At 34.8% G+C, this 16,923-nt stretch overlaps 3 protein-coding genes and 1 pseudogene across 5 annotated transcripts; 2 read left to right on the top strand and 2 right to left on the bottom strand.

Moving 5' to 3' along the window:
* Positions 1–1,586: 1,586 nt before the first annotated feature.
* On the bottom strand, positions 1,587–2,780 carry LOC146929113 (uncharacterized). The gene has a single exon (XM_085707218.1). The coding sequence runs from the start codon at positions 2,778–2,780 to the stop codon at positions 1,587–1,589; it is 1,194 nt and encodes a 397-aa protein (XP_085563344.1).
* Positions 2,781–3,102: 322 nt separating this feature from the next.
* On the top strand, positions 3,103–9,726 carry LOC146929111 (uncharacterized). 3 transcript variants are annotated; one of them, XM_085701180.1, is made up of 10 exons: positions 3,103–3,369; positions 4,226–4,308; positions 7,187–7,412; positions 7,509–7,738; positions 7,827–8,051; positions 8,130–8,222; positions 8,300–8,404; positions 8,766–9,065; positions 9,286–9,358; positions 9,469–9,726. In XM_085701180.1, the coding sequence occupies exons 3-10, from the start codon at positions 7,193–7,195 to the stop codon at positions 9,498–9,500; spliced, it is 1,278 nt and encodes a 425-aa protein (XP_085557306.1). In that variant the 5' UTR covers positions 3,103–3,369; positions 4,226–4,308; positions 7,187–7,192; the 3' UTR covers positions 9,501–9,726. The 3 variants fall into 3 exon arrangements, with proteins under 3 accessions (XP_085557306.1, XP_085557305.1, XP_085557307.1); XM_085701181.1 differs by lacking the exon at positions 9,286–9,358 and having other exon boundaries at positions 3,232–3,369; positions 7,187–7,232; positions 7,293–7,412; XM_085701179.1 differs by lacking the exon at positions 9,286–9,358.
* Positions 5,231–7,083, top strand: LOC146929112 (uncharacterized). Its single transcript, XM_085707217.1, has 4 exons — positions 5,231–5,841; positions 5,910–5,978; positions 6,067–6,172; positions 6,256–7,083. Exons 1-4 carry the CDS (start codon positions 5,231–5,233, stop codon positions 6,940–6,942), a joined length of 1,473 nt encoding a protein of 490 aa, XP_085563343.1. The 3' UTR covers positions 6,943–7,083.
* A 3,037-nt stretch (positions 9,727–12,763) lies between the features above and the next one.
* LOC146929110 (uncharacterized) lies at positions 12,764–16,707 on the bottom strand (annotated as a pseudogene).
* Between the last annotated feature and the right edge of the window lie 216 nt (positions 16,708–16,923).

Genomic DNA, 16,923 nt, shown 5'->3' with positions numbered 1-16,923 from the left:
TATCTGTGACTAAGATAACAAAGAGGGAGAAAGAAAATTGATGTACACTATAAAGAAGGTAAGAAGAAAACCTTCAGTGATGATCAATTGTATTGCAAGAGCTTCAAACAAATTAAGTTGTTTTCTTGTATGCTTTGCAATGGTGCAAGTAATGCTGAGCCTTTGATCTCTATTTATAGAGTTTTTGGGCTCATATAGCCGTTGTAAGGTGACCAATGGTGTTATGCCACGTGTCCTGGGCCCCACAAGCTTTTACTTGAAAATCTGGGTGAACATTCTGACCATCAGAATGTTGTTGAGTTCCCAGGATGAACATCAGAATGTTGCTGTGTTCTTCATCAGAATGTTGGAAATTCATGATGTTCTTCATCTGGGTTCATCATGGATGAATGTTGGATGAATTTCTGGGCTTGCCCAGCACGTGATGTGAGATTTGTTTGAGTTTTATCCTCCAAAAAGTAGCCTTTCCATAAGCATCCAGTTTTGCTGGAAAAGGTGGGATAAAGTACACCAAATCTGTCTTGGACTTTGTGCAGGAGAGAGAGAGCAGTGGATCTGCAACTTCAGGCTCATGCTAAAAAGAAATCTGCTTGTTTACAGCTCAGAGGTCAGGTTATCTCTGATGCAAGATCTCTTTTGCTTTGCTTGCTAACTTTTCATCAACTACACTGTTCATTGGTAGAAGCATGCGCAGACATGAACATTCTGACCATCAGAATGTTCCATTTGTGCTTACTTTAGGATGATTTGTAAGACTAGCTTTTAATGTAATCAATCCTAATAGTAAGGACACTACTGAAGTGCAGTGAATGCAATATCTAGGATTAAATTCACATTGGAATATTCCTAGTACTTTAATGTTCATAGTCTTGGATGAACATTAAAGATCCTTTACACATGATTCCTTGTTCATGCCTTTATTTGTTGATAGACCCATGCAAATGTACTTTTCTGGACCTTTCATTTATGTCAAATGTACTAGCAGGTTCTTCATGTTCTTGATGATCCTGTGTTTGCTTATGAACACTTTCTGGGTTTCCATCAGAACGTTCAGCTTTCTGAACTTCAGCTTCTGAACTTTAGCTTCAGCTTCTGAACTCTTATCAGAACGTTCTGATCAACTCACTGATCAACATTCTGAACAACCTTCTGAACTAACTTTCTGAACTCAGAGTTAGTTCATGATTTCAAATGTCCTTTGATTTGGTATGTTTTAAACCTGTTCCTGTCTTAGTAAAAACACTCAAAAGCGCAAGTTAAATACCAAGGAATTAATCAAAGTCCATTTAATCCTTTAATCATTAAAGTTTATTATCTTTAAAATTAATTAGGGATTTTGCCTCAACAGAAAGATGCGAAGTGATATAGAGCATTCTCTTCGCATAGGAGCTAGAGTGACCATACGAGTATGGCAAGACGTGAATTGATTAGATATCTCTTCACATAGTAGGTCAAACAAGCATATAGTTTACCTCTAGTAGGATCGTTTAAGGATCCGAGGTAAAAGAGATAGCATGTATATATTTAATCCTCATGCATGTATAGACCAAGACTTTATTACAGATGTGAAGCGATTAGCTATCTATTCACAAAGAAAGTTTAAACAACAAATAAGTGTCGTGTCTCTTGGGTTCAGCAGCATGAGAAGGTTCAGATTTCTCTCTATTGGCTGTGACAAAAGTGTTCAAAGAGTCAAACAGGGCAGACATGTTTGGAAGCTTTTGAGTGGTTCTGGATTGAGGAGGTGGTGGTGTGGATGATGGAATGGTGTTTGGTGTTGGTAGAGAGGACACCAAATATTGGCTAATTCCAGCAGTAGACCCCATAGTTGATGTTGACAAGTTCACAAACTGAGCATGTTCCATGTTTTGATCAGAGGGAACATTCTGATTAACCTGAACATTCTGATTAGGTTGAACAAGATGCTGAACTTCCATAGAGGGCAAAGATCCTGAATCCAGTGGATTTGGATCTGCTGACAGCTGCTCAGTGGGAACATTCTGATCTCCAGCTTCCTGAACATTCTGATCAGTATTGTTTTGAACATTCTGATCATTTGGCTGAATGTCTTCTCCTTGAGCATCTTGAAAGATCTCATTATAGAGATCATTTGTAGTATCTTCAATGTTGAGATCAAAATCAGAATGTGTTCCAACATTCACTTGAACTTCATCATCAACTTCCATTTGTTGATTCTCACTTCCAAGAGTGTTTGATGCCAGGATTGCAGCAACTTCCTGTGTATCATTATCAACATTCTGAGCATCTTGCTCAGTATTTTCTTCAACTCTTATATCTCCAGAAGGTGCTTCAACTTTCTGCTGACCTTCAGCAGATTCTCCAACATTCTCAACAGCTTTCCTAGCAAGCATGGCTTCAAACTGTTGAGTGCTTGCTTCAACCAGCTCTCTTGCGTGTTCAGCAATATGAGCAAATACTTCTTGAGCTGGGGTGGGTTTTCCTTTCTCATTATTGTGAGAACTTGATCCAATGACCTTCTTGGCATGCTTGTCAGACCTTTGTTTCTTCCTGACTTCTTGAACATTCTGATCAGCAATTCTTTTTACTGATTCAGTTTTTTGAGGAATGGGCATGTTGGAGGAAGTGAGGCGTAGTTGACTTATGGTTTTAGCTGTGAACTTCATGAAAGTATCCAGACTTTCTTCTCCATCCAGAGACACACCAACAACTTTGAAGATGGGTGTCAGATGCATCCCATATGGTAAACCAGCAACGTTTTGCTTGAAGGAGAAGCATTGGTCAATCATGTATTGAATCATGATATAGCAGAGATTTAGGGGAGTCTTGTTCATAAGATGATAAAGAATGCAAAGGTCTAGGTCTGTGATTGCATCAAAGCACTACAAGAAAATTGCCATATACCTACGGAGGTTTATAGTGACGGACAAAAATCCGTAGGTATTGATAAGTTTTACCTACAGATGTGGCCATAGGTATAGATATCTAAAAAAAATAAAATAAAAATAAAAAAATAATACAAGAGAGCGCGCCTAATGAAACTATAGACCGGGAAATATCCCGCTTTTTCCAATTTTTCCCACATCTAAATTAAAAATATATAAAAAAAAACCCCAACTCCATTCTTCACGTTCCAGAAAAACATTTCACGTTCCAGAACACGGTTTCATTCTTCACCCATTTCCAGAATCTAAATCGAAATCTCACTCTTCCTAATCCTGAAATGGCCAAATCAAAACCTCACCTTTTCTTCCCTGATTGAAACCTCAGCCTCTCTTGTTCTTCCCTGTTCCCAAATTGCAACATTGTTCACACCCAAATGGAAATCCTTGAAGATCAACTGAAAGAATCTGAAGTCAAATCCCTCTGTCTCAAAGCAAACGAGATCATGTAAGCCATCAATTTTCACGTTTCTTCTGTTTTTATTTGCTGTAAGTCATCAAAGGACAAAATTCTGTTATTAGGTTTTCACTAGTTTCACTTGATTTTTTGATTTATTTTTACTATAATATTTGTTGATTTTTTGATGTGTTTTGATTACATTTTTAGTATGATAGTATTTTTACTTACTGGGCACACTGTGATAATTGGGCACACTGTGATAATAAGTAGTAACAATTATTTTAATGAAAAGTTATTTTAGTTTTAGGGTATCTGTCAAGGAGATTTAGTAGGTTTGGGGAGTGTTTGGGTTGATGTATTTGCTCTTATATACGGGCATAAGTGTTGTGAGACTGTTATTTGGCAAGAACTTATCAAAACAGCTTATGACATGTTCATAAGCTGTTTTCAGCTTATTCTCATAAGTCATCGAAGATAGGCTATTAAAATAGCTAATAGTTTATGAAAAAGCAACATAACTTGATTTTGGCAAGAACTAATAGTTTTGTAAGACTGTTGTTTGGCAAAAACTTATGAAAACAGCCTATGACATATTCATAAGCTGTTTTTAGCTTATCCTCATAAGTCATTGAAGATACTGATTTAACTTGGTTTTCCCATTTAAGAAAATATAAATAGAGCTTCTGTGAAAAGTAATGACAATGATGAACTAAAGACATATGTAAAAAAAAAGGTTAAAAAGATAAGTAGCGAAGTAGCGAGACTGAAGCAATTATGGCCAAATCAATGGTTGTAACTCATTCACATATTTTTCATGAATTTTCATTTGCTATATTTAGTATTTTCCTTAAATGTTATATATCTATTTTGCTAAGTGAGCTTGTTAATGATTTGTTCATTTCAGTTCCAATTCGTGACTTGTTTGTTCCTGTTCGTGACTCGTGTTCCAGTTCTCTCCTCGCTCTGCTCTTCATCTACGAATTGCTGGTATATTTTGCTTTCTCATTCTTGTTTTATTCGATTTTGATTCAGATTTTTGTTATTGTTTCATTTTAATTGTTGTGTTAATTTAAATCTATGAGTTGTGTTGTGTTAATTTGAATTATTGATCATATGAGTTGTGTTGTGTTAGTTTGAATTTTTAATGTTTAGCTCTTTAGTTTGGGACTGTAGGGAATGGCTATTTAAGGTGGATACATGTGAACAAGAATATACCATTATACTGGTATAGTATATGTATGGAGACGTTTTTTATTTTACAGGACAAGGGGAGAGTTTTTAGCTAGCTAGCTTAGTACATATTCGATTTTAACATATTAGTTTGTGTTGTAGAATATGCCATGCTCAATCAAAATGTGCACTTCAATAATTTTCAAAAAATAAAAATGACATATCAGGAATTTTGTGCTCAGGTTGATCTCTTTTTAGACATTCAATAATTTTCAGAAAATAAAAATGACATATTAGGAATTTTGTGCTCAGGTTGATCTCTTTTTAGACATGATAATGTTTGATTATTTGAATAAGATATCCTGTTGAAGGATTTTATCTATAGAATTATATTTGTACTAGTAATAGTAATCAAGTAGCAATTTGAGAGATGTAAACACTTGTTTTTTTTTTTTTTTTTTTTTATAGAAAAGATGTACATACATATAATATTTCAAACTATGCTTCATATTATATATCTTATCAACGCTAAGGTCGTAAATTTTGGATATAGAATTTGATTTCTACTAAAAAAAATATTGAACAAATGTATCGTTTACTTAAATTGAAGTTATCATCAACATTTTTGTTATGGAGAGCAAATTCATGATGGTGAAGGGAAGTCTATTAACGTGCATTGCGTAACTATTGTGAAGGGTGTCAAATTACATGGCAGTAGAGTAGGATTGGACCTTATCAAATGACGCATAGAGAGTGGATGCATGATCCGACAAAACAAAGTAAAGATTATATTGAAGGGGTTAATGGATTTCTTGAATTTGCTTTTCGAAATTCAAAAACCAAAAAAATATTGTGCCCTTGTACACATTGTGCTAATTATCACAAAGGATCTCGCACAAGTGTCCGTGAACACTTAATTGATCCACGGCGTGGATTCGTTAAAGGTTATAGGCAATGGGTATTTCATGGTGAGGATCCTAAAATTTCAAGTCAAACAACTGAACATGCAGAAATGGAGCATGACATGGATGGATTAATTAATGATGTTTTCAGAGGTAATTTGATGGAAGAGGCAGCTTTGGATGAAGGTGAAAGAAATCCACAAGTCGGAGAAAATAGTAAGTTTTACCAATTAGTGAAGGAGAATGAGGAAATGCTATATCCTAACTGTAAGAAATATAGCAAGCTATCATTTATGGTACATTTGTTTCATTTGAAGTGTCTAAATGGATGGAGTGACAAGTCATTCTCTATGTTGCTAGATTTATTAAGAGATGCTTTACCGGAAGGGAACATTTTGCCGAATTCATACTATGAAACAAAGAAGATGATTTCAGGGTTAGGTTTGGGGTATGAGAAGATCCATGCTTGTCCGAATGATTGCATATTATATCGAGATAAATATGTCAACGATCAAGTTTGTCCAAAGTGTGGTACGTCAAGTTTGTCCGTGAACACTTAATTGATCAAGTTTCTCCATATATAGAGTAAGACACAAATCATATTTCATTTTTATACTAATTATAAGTCAAAATCGTAATTTCTTATGTAGTTTTTCACTATAATAATTTTTAGTGAGCACCTGGAACTTCTTAAGAGACAAAATCGGAAGCAGAGATTGTCACAACTTGAAATTGACAAACAACATGGTCAAAAATTTACTGAGTGGTTTAAACAAAGGGTAAGGATTAAATAATTGAAGAAACTACAATTTTAGTGACTATTTTTATATTTCAACTTACTATTTTTAATAAAATATTTTAGATTCATCGCTTGGATGAAGAAGGGAGCCGACAAGTTACTGATAAGCTTAGATGGTTAGCACGTGGACCAAATGAGGTTGTTAGAAGATTCACTGGTTATGCAATTAATGGTTTTAGATTCCACACAAAGGAAAGAGAGAGATATTTGAAAACACAAAATAGTGGAGTAGTTGTTAAGACAAAGACTTCCAAAGATGAAGTTAATTATTACGGGGTAATAACTGATATATTCCAGTTGGATTATTCTAACAACTACAAGGCTGTGTTATTCAAATGTGATTGGGTTGATATCAAGAAAGGTGTCAAGAAAGATAAATTTGGGACAACACTTGTGAATTTCAAATATTTAAAACATACCGGGAAGGATATTTGTGATGACCCATTTGTTTTTGCATCACAAACTAAGAAGGTGTTTTATGTATATGATGAGAGAAACAATGATTGGCCTGCTGTTCTGGATGCAAAGATCAGAGATATCTATGACATGGGTGATGAGGAATCTAATGAAACTGAAGAAATTCACGAGCCACTAACAAATGACACAAGTGAAGTTACTCATAATATCGATGATTTGGTTCGGCTGGAAGTTGACGATGATAATGCTTTCTTTGAAGTCATGGTCGATGTTAATAATTTAGGTGATGTGGAGGATGAAGATGATGAGTGGAACAGTATGATGGAGATATGAATGATTTTGGTTATGTCTTGTTTTGGTTATGTTTTAGTTCTGTATTGTGGTGGTTATGTTTTGGTATATGTAACTAAAAAAATATTGTTTCTAAGTTCTATGGAAATATTAATATTATTGGTTTTGTTATAGTGTATGAAATTAAGCTCGTCTTCTCTTTGCATTTGTGCTTTATGTACATCTTAATATTACTGTGTGCTAATATATTGAGTTGAGATTATTTAAAAAACATTTTCATATTTAGAGCACAATGGCTCGAAGAAGGAAATTGAGTATTGGGCATCGAGAAAATAACAATGAAGGAAGACAGTCCATTCCCACAAATTCAGATTCAACAAATGTGCAAGGAAGTAATGGTGCAGAAACTGGTTCTGGTCCTAATCATACAGAAAGTGTCATCCATGAGTCTGTAGAATCTCACTCCATTCCTTCTGACATAGAAGCTGAAGAAGAAGAACGTATTGTCGAAGGTATAAATTATATACCATTTTCTATTTTGTTCATTTGTGTTATTATTTGAATATGTTTTTATGTTATTATGTCTTTCCTTTTACTTGTGAATGTAGAACCTAAACGACGTAGAGGTCCAACAAGAATGTTAGATATATGGGAATTGGATGATGATTTCATCATTGTTAAGTTGGATAACTATGGACGACCAATTGGTGACGAAGGGACGGCTTTTACCCGTTTCTTAGGTAGTATTGTTAGAAGGTCTCAATATGCACCCATCAACATCAAAACTTGGAAAGATATGCCCTCAGATAATAAAAAAGCGATGCTGGAACAAATAGAGGTATTAAGTTTGCAAGTTTTTTAATTATTTGTGTATCAGAATTTGTAATATAACTTACATTTTTTATTTAACATCTCTCAATGTGTAGAAACGATTTGAGTTTGTTCCTCCAATAACTGATGAATTGCGAGAAATTATAAAATCTGATTTGAATGAAAAATGGAGACAATGGAAGGGTGATTTAAAGGCAGCTGGATTTGACTCAAGTAAAACAGTAGATGAAATTGTATCTGGAATTGAGTTACGTGATGCTAGGATTGACGAAGCTCAATATCGTGGGTTGGTTGAATATTGGTTCTCTGATGAAGCAAAAGTAAGTCCAAGTCATACATATTATACGTAATACACTAAAATGCGTATCATTATGACTAATATTTTATAGCAATTGCAGAAAGCGAGTGCAATCAATAAACGAAATCGTGCAAAGTATCAGGATGTCCATTGTATGGGGACGAAAAGTCTCCCAAAATTTATTGATGAAAAGGTTTGATTTTTGTATTTTTCATTGGATGAGCTGTATTTAAAAACAATAAACCTATAACCTGTTTGTTTGGTTTTTAGATGAAAAAGGGAAAAGGAGTGATGCCTGGACGTCATGATATTTACATTGAAACTTGCACAAGTAAAGATGGGTCAATTGTCAATGAAAAAGCTGCAAGAATGATTGTAAGCATCCAACATTTTTGGAACGCATAATGATTCTCTGTTTTTCTAAATTTTGAATCGAATGCCTGTCATACCATTTGAAAGTATGATATCTTGCTGCTGTTTGATTTCTTGTAGTAATTATGATTTGGTGAGATATGGAAAACCAGGAGTGAGTAGAGAATTGTTTGTTTTGTGGCTAGTAAAATATAGTTTAGGTGCTTTATCATGTTAGCAACAGGATCAACAAATTAAATGCTTGAGTAAATATTTTTGTCACTATGTTTTGCCAACTGCTTTTGTATTAACAGCAGCGCCAAGAAACTCTAATGCCTTTTCATGCCTGATTGCCAACTGTTTTTAATTCTGTTTTGGATTTTAGGAAGAACTAAAAAAACATAGTAATGAGGCTGGAACATCTCAATCAACTCAAAACAAGCAGGGTTCTATGTCTTGGAAGGATGACATATTTTCTAAAGTACAAGGAGCTGCAAAGAAGGGGCGCGTGCGATGTATGGGAAAGTTACCTAAATCTAAAAAATCAAAGGTCAATTTGTCTGAAAATGAAGAGCTGCGTGATAGAGTTAAGACTATGGAGGGCTTGTTAGCAAATGTCATGACTTTGATTCAAAGTCGATTTTCTGGAGAAGATGTGAATGAGATAATACAAGCTGCTAGACAGGTACTTCTGAATTTACTAATCTTCATATAAAAATACAAGTTGCTTCATTGATTTAAGAGAACATGGAATTTATATAATTACATGTTTATGAAAACAATGCTAGTTTTGTGTTTGAGTCACACAATTCGTTGAATTTCGCACGTGGTGGATCGCACCATTTAGCAATACTCTTGATTTAATACTAATCTTTATCTGCAATTTTCGATTTTCTGTGATATAGGTTACTGATGCTTCTAGTGTTCCTAACCCTTTGAATTCCCCTAGTCCAATCAATAATGAAGATAATGAAAATGGTATTCAATTAAATATCACTGAAGTTGTTAATATTTTCTTTGTTTTTTAGGAGTGATATTCTCAATGATGAATTGTGTTATTATTCATCTTTTCTTTTTATTTCTTGTAGGTGAAGATGAGGAGGCTAATATGGAGACTTGAAGATGGAAATTTGAAATTGGAAACTAGGCTAGACTTTGTTTTGGTTCTTTTCTTTATTGACATAGTTATAAGGTTTTGTATGCCGAATATGGTTCTGTCTTGTTTTGGTTAATGCTCTAAAGTACAATAGGATTGACATGATTTAGCTTTTGTTAATTTCTATGTTTGGAAGAATTGGTGTTAATCTTCAATATATATGGTATGGAATCTTTTTTTGGTTTCTAAATATATCCATTTAATTGCCTAGTTTGTAATTTGATTAATTTCATAAAATAAAATTTTCAAATAATATAGCATCAAGAACGTAGTGTGTACATTAATTGCAATGAAATGCGTACGGTAACAAATTTATACGAACAAATGATAGGTCTCAGCAAGTTTTTAGTGACGGAAATGGTCGTAGGTAAAAACCATTTGCAGTTCTATACCTACTTCCAAATCTGTAGGTAAAAAGCATTTGTACTTCTGATTGGGTTCTATACCTACGCCCAAAATCCGTAGGTAAAGCATTATTGTCTAGTCCAACGGCTAATGATTCCGTAACTATAGGATGTAGTGACGGCCAAAATCCGTAGGTATAACACCAGTATCCACCACGAAAAAAATGGCCGTAGGTATAGGTATTTTGACATATACCTACGGCAAAAGGATATTTACCTACGGTTTTTGGCTGTCACTAAATGTCAAGTTTCTTGTAGTGAAGGTTCCACATCTAGGTAAGATGGTGTGCCTAATCATGTTATGAAGGATTTTGGGAGCATCTTTGAGGTTTGTGGAGGTGAAATCAAGGTTTGGTTTGGTATACTCTAGGATGAGTTGCTCACGTGTCACATCTGAGCAAGAAAACCAAGTGTTAAAGAGTTGTTTACCTTGATTGGGAATGTTCAGAATGTTTGAGAGAGAGTCTTGAGTGACTTGGAACTTTACTCCTTTGACTGTGGACTCTAGGAATTTTTCTCCTTTTTCTTCCTTGACTCTCATTGATGCATAAAACTCTTTCACCAAGTCCTCAAAGGTTGGTTCTTGTGTAGAGACAAATCCTGACCATCCTTGAGGATCTGTGAAAACTTCCAAGTTCCAGCCCTTTGTTTTGAGACTTTCAAAATCAAAGAACTTTGCTCTGCTTAATGGCCTAGCTGCCATTTTCTCCAAGTTCTGAACCTTCAAAGCAGAGGCAAGAATGGCAATGTCCTTGCCTTTTCCTCTTCTCGAGGAAGGGACTTCTTCCTCAACATTCTCTTCTTTTCCAACTTCTTCATTTTCCAGAGATGGAGAAGCAGTTTTCTCTAGAGGCAGAGCATCAGTAGCAATTTTCTTCCTCCTTTGGTAAACCTTCTTAGCAGTTTTAGCCATTTGAAGAAGAGTTTCACCAGTTTCTTCAGAATTTGCTTCCTCTTGAGCAATTTCTTTTCCCTTATCAGAAAGTTCTTCCTCAACTTTCTCTGTTTTGTCAGACTCGTTCTTTTCAGAGTGTGTTCCTTCCTCAGAAGCTGTTTCCTTTTCTTTCTTCTCATCATCAGAGACTAGGTCCAAGTGAGAAGTGGTTGGTGTTGATGAAGATCCTCTTTTCATTCTTGTTGATCTTCTAGTAACCTTAGGTTTTGGTTTGGCAGATTTTTTAGAAGATTTAGGTTTAGGAGAGTCAAATAGAGGAATGATCTCATCAGGAAGAATGGTATGAACAGCAGTTTCGTTGAGTGGAGAATGATCAGAGTGTTGATCAGCAGCGTGTGGTGGTGATTGGGAGTGAGAGCGTGAGGTGGTTTTGGTTCTCGCCATTTTCGTTAGAAAAACAGAGTGTTGAGAATTTTTGAGAGAAAAAGAATGTTTGAAGATGTGATGAAAGGTTTGGAGTTGGTTTAATGATTTATAGACCAACGTGTAAGAGTGGAAAGAGGAAGTGAATGGGTGTTGGCAGTTTTATTAGGAAAGATGAAAACTGAAAAGTTGTGGGAGAGAGAAAGAACTAGCCGTTTGACAGGATGGAAGGGGAGTGGTTGAAATAATTTTTAAGCTTTTGTCTAATGGACATAGCTTTAGCACAACAACCCTTAATCAAGCATTAAATGCTAGAGATTTTGAGAAGATTACTGGATTAAATCCCATGATTTCCTGCGTACAGGATTTTTACCCAGAATCTAAGACTGAATATTCTGAACCTTATGAACATTCTGACCTGAACTATCAGATGAACATTCTGATTGTATGAACATTCTGAACTCTTGAACATTCTGATGAATGTTTAGATTAAGATTGATCTTACTGATTTAAGTCAGATAACATCAAGGGGGTAAGTTTTAGGCCCTTAGTGATTTAATGATCAATCTTTATTGGGATTTTTAATGATTTGTAATTTCTCTTTAAGAAAATTAAATCTATCCTCAACAAGGGGTTTTGTGAAAATGTCAGCTAGTTGATTTTCTGTATCAACAAAGCTTAATGCAATATTCTTTTTCTGAACATGGTCTCTAATGAAATGATGCTTAATTTCAATATGCTTAGACCTAGAATGCTGAATAGGATTTTTGGACAGATTAATTGCACTTGTATTATCACAAAAAATAGGAACATTTGTGTACCTTAATGAGTAATCTTCCAACTGATTTCTTACCCATAACATTTGAGAGCAACAACTAGCTGCAGATACATACTCAGCTTCAGTTGTGGAGAGTGCAATGGTGTTTTGCTTTCTGCAAGACCATCCAATCAAAGCTTCTCCCAAGAATTGACAGGAGCCACTTGTACTCTTCCTCTCAACTTTGTCTCCAGCATAGTCAGCATCACAATATGCTACAAGATCAAAACTAGAACCTTTTCTATACCAAAGGCCAAGATCAGTAGTACCTACTAGATATCTAAAAATCCTTTTAACTGCAGTTAAATGAGATTCTTTTGCACATGTTTGAAATCTAGCACATAATCCTACTGCAAACACTATGTCAGGTTTGCTAGCAGTCAAATATAATAATGAACCTATCATGCCTCTATATTCTTTTTCAGAAATAGATTTTGCACTCTCATCCTTATCTAAACTTGAAGATGGATGCATAGGGGTGACCATGATTTTTGCCTCATTCATTTTATATTTTTTAAGAATGTCTTTGACATACTTTTCTTGACTAATGAAAATTCCATTTGGATGTTGTTTGATTTGTAAACCAAGGAAGAAACCAAGTTCACCCATCATGCTCATCTCAAATTCACTTTGCATAAGGTTGGAAAATTCTTCACACATTTTTTCTTTGGTAGCACCAAAAATAATATCATCCACATAAACTTGAACAATTAGTAAATCAGAGTTATGTGTTTTTCTAAAAAGTGTGGTATCAATTTTTCCTCTAGAAAAACCATTTTCAATCAAAAATGTGCTAAGTCTGTCATACCAAGCTCTAGGAGCTTGTTTAAGACCATAGAGTGCTTTAGTGAGTTTGAAAACATGATTTGGTTTTTCTTCATTTATGAAGCCAGGAGGTTGGCTTACATAAACTTCCTCATTTAAAAATCCATTTAAAAATGCACTTTTAACATCCATTTGAAAAAGTTTAATGCTTTTATGTGCAGCATATGCAAGAAGAATTCTGATGGCTTCTAACCTTGCCACTGGTGCAAAGGTCTCATCATAGTCAATACCTTCTTGTTGGTTGTAACCTTGAGCAACTAACCTTGCTTTGTTTCTGACAACCTTACCATTTTCATCAAGCTTGTTTCTGAAAACCCATCTTGTTCCAATGATGGTTTTCTCTTGATTATTTGGAACTAGGTTCCAAACTTTGTTTCTTTCAAACTGAGAAAGTTCTTCCTTCATGGCCTCAATCCAAGAGTCATCAATAAGAGCTTCATTGATTGACTTGGGTTCCATTTGAGAGATCATTGCCATGTTGGCATCTTGAAAGGACAATCTGGTTCTTACACCATCAGCTGTGCTTCCAATGATTTGATCTACAGGATGATCTCCTACCATTCTCCAACTTCTGGGTGGACTTTGGAAGGTTTGATCTTGAACATTCTGATCATCTTCTTTCTCTGCTGAAGTTTTAGTGTTCTGACTGGGAACATTCTGAAGTGCTGGCACTTCTGTGTCTTCACTTTCTTTTGGTTGAGAATGTTCATCATATTCATCAAATATGACATGCATACTAATTTCAACTGTCTGGGTTTTTAGATTGTACACTCTATAACCTTTAGAAGTTGTAGAGTATCCTAAAAAGATAGCTTTATCTGATTTAGGATCAAACTTACCCAATTTTTCTTTGTTGTTCAGAATGTAGCAATAGCAGCCAAATATGTGAAAATAAGATATGCTAGGTTTAATGTTTTTCCAGAGTTCATATGGGGTTTTATTAAGAACCTTTCTTATTGAAACTCTGTTCAAAATGTAGCAAGATGTGTTAATGGCTTCTGCCCAAAAATAATTTTCAACATTAGATTCATTTAACATTGTTCTAGCCATTTCTTGCAAAGTCCTATTTTTCCTTTCAACAACTCCATTTTGTTGTGGAGTTCTTGCACAAGAAAAATTATGTTTAATACCATTTTCATCAAAGAATGTTTTGAAGGATGCATTTTCAAATTCTCCTCCATGATCACTCCTAACTGTAATGATATTAGAACCTTTTTCATTTTGAACTCTTTTACAAAAGTTTTGAAATGCTTCAAAAGATTCATCTTTGTGTTTTAAAAACAGAACCCATGTAAATCTGGAAAAATCATCAACAATAACAAAACCATATCTTTTGCCTGTTAGACTTGCAGTTTGAACTGGACCAAAGAGATCAATGTGAAGAAGCTCTAAAGGTTTCTGAGTTGAGATAAGCTCAATGGTTTTAAAACTGCTTTTTACTTGTTTACCTTTAACATAAGCTTCACAGATCTTGTCCTTTTCAAAGCTAATCTTAGGCAATCCTCTAACCAGATCAAGTTGAGAAAGTTTAGCAATGGTTTTCATGCTTATATGACCAGCCCTTTTGTGCCAGATCCATTTGTCTTTTTCAAGAGACATGAAACAGGATTCAGCAGGCATATCATTTAGTTCTAAAACATACAAATTTTTTCTTCTTGATCCAGAGAAAAACAGTTTGTTAGAGGAGGTTTGTCTTATTTCACATATGTTAGGTTTAAAAATCACTTCAAATCCACTATCACACAATTGACTTATGCTAAGTAGATTGTGTTTTAAACCTTCTACATACTGAACATTTTCTATTTTAGCAGAGTTAGGCTTACCTATAGTACCTTTACCTCTGATCTTACCTTTGTCATTATTTCCAAATGTTACCAGTCCTCCATCCTTCTTTTCAAAGGTCAGAAAACAGTTCCTGTCACCTGTCATGTGCCTAGAACAACCACTATCCAAGTACCATGGCTTTGTTCTAGCACCCTGAGGCAGGACCTACATTTGACAAGATAAAAACTTTAGGTACCCATGTAATGTTGGGTCCTTGAGGGTTAGTTCTTCTAAGAGATCTTTCCTTGTTGCAACATTCTGTCTTGTAAGATCAGATTTGTTACAGTAGGAACATATCTTCTTAGCCTTCTCAACCTTTTGTGAACTTTCTGATCTATTGAGATGAGAACGTTCTGAACTAAGATTAATCTTATTTTTTCTGATAAATCTTTTCTTAGCATGACATACTGATTCATTATGTCCTAGCTTATCACAATAAGAACATTTCATTTTAATCTCAGTTTTCTTAGGTACAAAACTTTCAATGATTTTGCTAGGATTTTTAAAACCTAAGCCAGATTTTTCAGCAGTACTACTTTGAGATCCCAAAATGTTTTGAAATGTTTCTGTAGATTTTATAAAGCCTGTAAGATCATTTTTTAACCTTTCAACTTCCTTTTTCAAAAGTTTATTTTCCTTTTGCATTTCAGAAGGTATGGATAAAATGCCCTTTTGCTTTTTGTTTAATTCTTTTTGTTTTTCTGACATTTCAAAATGGGAATTTTGCAAAACTTGTATGGTTTTTCTAGATTCATCTTACTTGTTTTGAAGTGTTTCTTTTTCTGCCTTTATCTCAGAAAGTTCTTTGATTAAAGAATGACATCTATTAGTTAAGAAGTTTGAGTCATATAAAAGACTATCTATTTTACTTTCAAGAACTTTGTAAAAAGAATCAGTTTTATAGATAATTACCTCTTCTTCATCATCTGACTGAGCCATCAATCCCATGTTGGCTTCTTCATCTTCTTGAGGTTCTGATTCTTCCAAGTCATCCCAAGTAATCATTGCCTTTTTCTTGAAGGGAGGTTTCCTTTGCACTTTCTTGATGTCAGGACATTCACTCTTGTAGTGTCCAGTTTTGTTGCAGCCATAACAAGTGACTTGGCTTTTGTCAGCTTCAGTTCTGGTGCTGTTGTTGGTGTTTGGAAACTTCTTTCTGATCTGATTTCTTCTTAACATCATTCTTTGAATTCTTTTGGAGATTAGAGCAAGTTCATCTTCAGCTTCTTCTTCATGAACTTCTTCTAATTCTTGTGGTTCTTGCACATCATCATCAGCTACTAATGGAGTTTGCTGAGATGCTTTCAAGGCAAGTGTCTTTACCTTCTTTACTGGTTTGTCTCCTTGAAGTACAACTTCATGAGCCCTCAGTGAACCAATGAGATCTTCTAGATTCATGGTTTTTAAATCCTTGACCTGAGTGATTGCAGTGACCATAGGTCTCCACACACTAGGAAGACATCTTAGGATTTTTCTGATCCTATCATGAGTGGAATATGCCTTTCCAAGAGATCTCATTTCATTTACTATTGTAGTAAATCTAGCATACATCTCATCAATGGTTTCATTTTCACTCATTTCAAAGACTTCAAACTTTCTGACCCCAATGTCAATTCTAGTTTCTTTGACATGAGATGTACCTTCATGATGTATTCTCAGAGTATCCCATACCTCTTTAGCATTCTTACATTCATCAACTCTTTCACTTTCTTCCATGGTTAGTGCACATGATAAAAAGAGTCTAGCTTTAGAGTTTAACAATACCTGAGCCTTTTCATCTGTTGACCATGAACTCTTTTCTTTGACAGCTCCTTCTTTGGTTGTTGGAACAAAGTCTCCATCTGTGATGACTTGCCACATATCATTGTCTTGAGATCTGAGAAAGAGCTCCATCTTGCCTTTCTAGAAGTAGTAGTTTGAGCCATCAAAAAGAGGTGGTCTGTTTGATGATCCTCCTTCAGCTATGTATTTGACTTTAGACATACTTCCTGAATCTTTTCTCTAACACTTGTTTAAGTGTTCAAACCCTTAGAACCAGGCTCTGGTGCCAATTGAAGTAGATAAAATAGTCACAAGAAAGGGGGGGGTTTGAATTGTGACCCTTTAAAAATAACCTGTAACTTAAAAATAATTCTCAAGAAAATTCTTGGAATGGTTAAGTTAACTTTCTGAACTCAGAACGTTCTGAAGTTCATACAC

This window comes from Medicago sativa, chromosome 4, assembly GCF_051527215.1.
Source record: "Medicago sativa cultivar Bolivia chromosome 4, Bolivia_mono, whole genome shotgun sequence".
Taxonomy (NCBI): Eukaryota; Viridiplantae; Streptophyta; class Magnoliopsida; order Fabales; family Fabaceae; genus Medicago; species Medicago sativa.
This window is presented reverse-complemented; position numbering and strand designations above follow the sequence as displayed.